At 36.5% G+C, this 5,146-nt stretch overlaps 1 protein-coding gene across 1 annotated transcript; it reads left to right on the top strand.

The window, feature by feature from the left end:
- Positions 1 to 304: 304 nt before the first annotated feature.
- LOC140038341 (probable phosphoinositide phosphatase SAC9) lies at positions 305 to 4,601 on the top strand. Its single transcript, XM_072083667.1, has 4 exons — positions 305 to 573; positions 1,939 to 2,391; positions 2,474 to 2,704; positions 4,098 to 4,601. The coding sequence occupies exons 1-4, from the start codon at positions 556 to 558 to the stop codon at positions 4,377 to 4,379; spliced, it is 984 nt and encodes a 327-aa protein (XP_071939768.1). The 5' UTR covers positions 305 to 555; the 3' UTR covers positions 4,380 to 4,601.
- The last annotated feature ends 545 nt before the right edge of the window (positions 4,602 to 5,146 follow it).

Below are 5,146 nucleotides of genomic sequence, written 5' to 3'. Positions count from 1 at the left end.
TAAGAAAACAAAAAAGAAGTAAAACATGATGTTTATGTAAGAGAAATAGCAATATAATAAAGAGCAAATTATCCGATTGGCCACTAAACTTTTGCTTGGTTCCGCTCCTATGCTAATCTATTAGTGACCATGATATGACCAGCCAAAGAAATAATTAATATGCAGAAATGCTGCAAATAACCAAAACATTGATTCCTCCCGAAATGTGTTTTCCAAGTGACAAAATTTGTATTTTTTGAAGTGCACCTGACAGTAATTGTTTGCGACTTTTGATATTATGCATGTTATACTATTGAACCTTTTTGCTTGGCTGCATCTCAATTCAAACCGATTGACTTCTTTACGAAATTGTCTGTTGGTTATTATGTATTGAAGGTGGAAACAGCAGTAGGTTCGGCGCCTTTCTTGTCATTACTGGCACCACTGGATGCTGGTTCGCCTCATTCATACTGGAGAGCTCCGCCAAGTGCTTCATCTGTTGACTTTGTCATTGTCCTTAGCAATCTTTCTGATGTTTCGGCTGTGATCCTTCTAGTTAGTCCATGTGGCTATTCAATGTCTGATGCTCCTATTGTAAGTCTTCTCTGTGCAGCTTATTGTTCTATAATTGATGCAACTGCAGGCTATCCAATTATCTGCACAGATGATAATGTACGAAAAGGATGCTTAGTAGTGATGCCATACAGCTGGAGCTGGCTTATGTGCAATTCTGTAGAGGATTTGCGATTAGGTATAGTTAGGGACATATAATCAACTGGATTCTGGGAAAGGGATGGGGGATAACTTGCTTATAGGTTCTTTGTTAGAACAAAAATCGAAACGCGTGTATAGCTCAATTACTTGTGCTGATTTCTTTCAGTAGATACTAATAAAACCAAAAAAAAAATTGTCCTTAAGACTTGATGTAGTGTTCTATAATTTTATACTTCTGTCTAACACTGTACACTTGTGGATGAGAGAAGCTCCAAGGATTTGGAGACATAACTTAGTCGTCAATTTACAAGTGCAAATCTTTCAGAAAGGGCCAAATGTTATTCATTTCTTTTTCTTTTCTTGACTGATTTTGTGATTGTGATCTAGTTGCACAACACACTAATTGATATTCAGTAGTGATTCAAGTGCATCATGTGCAAAACCCCCCTGGTCTGAGGAGCCATTTGCCTGTTTAACAGAAAGGGGAAAAGAGATTTTGGGGACTGATTGATTTTGTATGGAAAAAAAACTGCTCATAAAAGAGGAACAGTAAAGTGTAGGACAGGGAAAAGACAAAGGTCTTAAATGACAGTGAGTTTGTTTGGATAAGAATTTATTTGGATGATTTATTTGATCCAGTTACTGTAGTACTTTTTGTGATGTGATGTATGTGAGATAAAAAGGTGATTGGGAATTGTGTGTATGATGCAAGCAAAACAAAATCTGAAATAAATCTTGCAAATTTTCTTTGTCCAAACAAACCCAGTATCTCCATTAAACTTTTAGTGGTGGTAGGAAGTCGAACATTTTCAGTTAATATTATATGCTTAATTTAGATCTTCCTTTATTTTGTTAAAGATGTTGAAGCCAAATTATGTGGAAGAAAATTCTTCAAAAGTTCTGAAGTTTGTTGGGTCTCTTTAATAATCTTCACTGTTCCAAAATTTTTGTAACATTGAAATGGTTCTCTTCATTAAGATTAGTTCATGGATTGAGGACTTTGTCATATGATGGTTATTTAAGAAAAGTTCTGATCGACTTTGATCCAATGTCGTACGCGTTTACTTGACTTTTATCTGCTGTGAACCTTTTACACGCATGTAAAGAACAGTCAGTTATATTGATGAACTCCTCCATATGAAATTCCTTTGATTTTATGTTACTCTTCAGTCTTTGGTAATATCTCACTACCAATTCCACGTGATTCACAACTCAGTCAATCAGCTTCTTTTACTGCTTATACAGGTCCAAATATGGGCAAGCAATAAGATCAACAAGGAAGAAAGATCATGTGTGGGTAAATGGGATGTGCACACTCTGATTAAGTCTTCTTCTGAACTTTGTGGACCAGAAAAATCTCAAGAGGAGAAAGTGCCCAGACATGTAAAATTTGTCTTCAGGAACCCTGTTCGATGCCGCATCATTTGGATAACTCTACGCCTTCAGAGAATGGGTTCAAGTTCTGTTAGTTTGGAGAAAGATTTTAATCTGTTATCTTTCGATGAAAACCCCTTTTCTGAACCTAGCAGACGTGCCTCTTTTGGTGGACTGGCTGAAAGTGATCCATGCCTTCACGCTAAAAGAGTTCTAGTAGTTGGAATCCCTACAAAAAAAGAAACTGAGGTATCATCTGGAGGTTTGGACCAAACAAGTGTACGAAATTGGTTGGACAAACCCCCAGCATTGAATAGATTCAAGGTGCATACACTGCCTGATTTTTAAAAAGAAAATATGAAATTTTACATGCAAGCGTAATCTTAAATTCCTATTTCGATTTCAGGTTCCTGTTGAGGCTGAGAGGTTAACTGATAATGATCTTGTTTTAGAGCAATATTTATCCCCAGCTTCACTTACATTGGCTGGTTTTCGATTGGATGGTTTTAGTGCAATAAAACCTTGGGTCACACATTCACCCTCATCGGATGTAAATATGTTGGATATGTCGTCGAACATTTTGGACGATAGATTGATATCCGCTGCTGTATTGTACATTCAAGTATCTGCTCTCCAGGTATGACCAAGAAATAAGTTATTGAGCTGCTATTTTTGGTGCTTTATTTGCACTGGATAGTTTTTTTTTTTTTTGGGGGGGGGGGGGGGGGGGCAGGGATTGTGGTTTTCCTGGTATTCCTCCTATTCTGGTATTAGTTTTGAATCATTCCTTCAAAGCATTGGAACTACATTACTGTATTTTTGGCTTACATAGGATCAGACATCAGCAGGGGTGCAGAACCACAAGTTTTGTAAGCTAAATTTGATAGCAAAAAATTTGCTGGTATTTTAAATCAATAAAGTTGTAACACTTGTTGGGGAATCAAGCTATACTAGCTATCTCTACAGGGTTGATTATGATATCAACTTCTTAGGCAGTTGCCAGTTTTAGTTTCATTCTGTCCTCCAAGAATATGGCATATCCAAGGCTTGTAGAACGTTATCAAGATATGAAATCCATCTCCAGGCAAAAGAAACTCAAATTTAACTACTTATTCAATCTGATGCAAAGCGAATTTGCTCAATCAACATACCAGGAGTCTTTCAGCCTTCTCTGTACAATTAGCCAGTCTGTTGCTTTCAAAGGTTTATATGTTTCCCATGCTGTTATCCAAACCTCTTACCAGTTTTATATTGGAAATTCAGGTTACTAACCATGTTAAGCACCTGTACTCCTTGATGAAGTTACTGTTTTATTTTATTAGTAAAATCTAAAGGCCATGCCATTTCCTTAATCATTAAAATAGTGATGAGTGGTTCATACGTTTAGAGGCTATTTATTGATCTAATGCTGTAATTAAGTGCAATCAGAAAGGTTTAATGGGAGATTTAGTTGCTTTGATTTTAATTATTTGGTAACAAATCTCTATGTATCTCCATGCATCTTTTTGTTTCCTTCTTAAAGAGTTTGAGTTTTACAAGTGAACCTAGCTCGTGGTATGGTGGAGAGTCAAGCACGCTAGAAAAGAAAATATAGAGATGCTTGGAGGCGTTGTGTTTCCTCCTGTTGCTGACATAAATGATATGTATTATGCATGAGCAACCTTTATAGTGCATACGAGTTGTAGCTAAGTTTTCTCTACCAGTCTACCTTCAAATGATAAGATGTCGATGAGGAATGGGTCTTCATATATATCTTATTATGGACTCAAGGATTCCAAATTGGACACTTGATTTCGTGAAGCTGCATTGACAGTGGTTTGTTTAGGTCTAGTATTGTCTAGTATTCTGTTGAGTCAGCTGCTACAAGCACCTCTTTGCCGAGAGACAATGCCTCTGTAATTTTTTGCATTTTTTCTTTATTAAATGACTTGTTTTTCCCTGTATTTTGTTTTCTTGGTCAAGCTAATAATGGCTGTTCTTGTAATCTTGTCACTGACTGTTCAACTGAGAGTTTTTTGTCACTTCTGCAGGAACCCCATAATATGGTGACAATTGCAGAGTATCGGCTACCAGAAGTGAAGGCATGGACGCCCATGTACTTTGATTTCCCTAGACAGATAAATACTCGCCGTATTTCATTTCGACTTCTTGGAGATATTGCTGCATATGCTGATGACCCAGCAGAACAGGATGACTCGGAGTATAGAGCTCGGCAACTTGCATCTGGGCTGTCTTTGTCAGGTAGGGTTAAACTTTATTATTATGGTGATCCATATGAACTTGGTAAATGGGCGAGCCTTTCAGCTGTCTAGTTAGGAGAGGACATCAATTCAAATACTCAGAGTTGGTTTTTTGTAGGGTAACAAATTACATAATTCTTTCTTGTATTTTTGGGATCTGTTGTAGCAGTTATTAATTGATTGATGTTTACAGTGTATAAAAGGAGTAACTATATGCCCCTCTTGAAACATCAAGAAAAGCTAGAGGAGGAAAACAGGTTTCCCACAATATATGAAGATGATATTGTTTGTGTACTGTTTTAAGTTTAATGTGGAACCAAGTTGTGAATCTCTCCGTGAGTAAATGTTAAAATTGCATGCTAGTCTCATGTTTCGATTAACACAAGATAAACAGATATTTGTTGTATGGCAACATTACCAACAGACAGCCCAACTCGAGTCTGTTGCAAGGAGAAAAAGAAGAATCATGAAATGTTTTAGAGGAATTCATGGCTCCACGAACTCTCAAGGGCAAGTAACAAACAAACAAACAAACAAAACAGACAGGCTTTTGTTTGGAAATCAGAAATTCAATTGAGCAAAAGAACGTTAATCCACAGAAATAATAGAGACTGAACTAATTGTTATGAAACAATTAAAAGTATGGATGTCCCTTTGTATTCCCAAGAGGATTAATTCTTGATTTATGGATACATTATGTATAGAAGTTACAATTCATAAATCTATTCATGTAGTGGAAGAACCGTTTCATAGGTTTCTTCATATTCTTGTAATAGTGGATGTTTAAGAGGATTGATGTTCCTTTAATCTTGTAGTACCTATATAAAGAGGTACATTGA

This window comes from Coffea arabica, chromosome 3e (genome assembly GCF_036785885.1).
Source record: "Coffea arabica cultivar ET-39 chromosome 3e, Coffea Arabica ET-39 HiFi, whole genome shotgun sequence".
Taxonomy (NCBI): domain Eukaryota; kingdom Viridiplantae; phylum Streptophyta; class Magnoliopsida; order Gentianales; family Rubiaceae; genus Coffea; species Coffea arabica.
The sequence above is the reverse complement of the archived record's forward strand: the minus strand, read 5'-3'. Positions and strand labels throughout refer to the sequence as shown.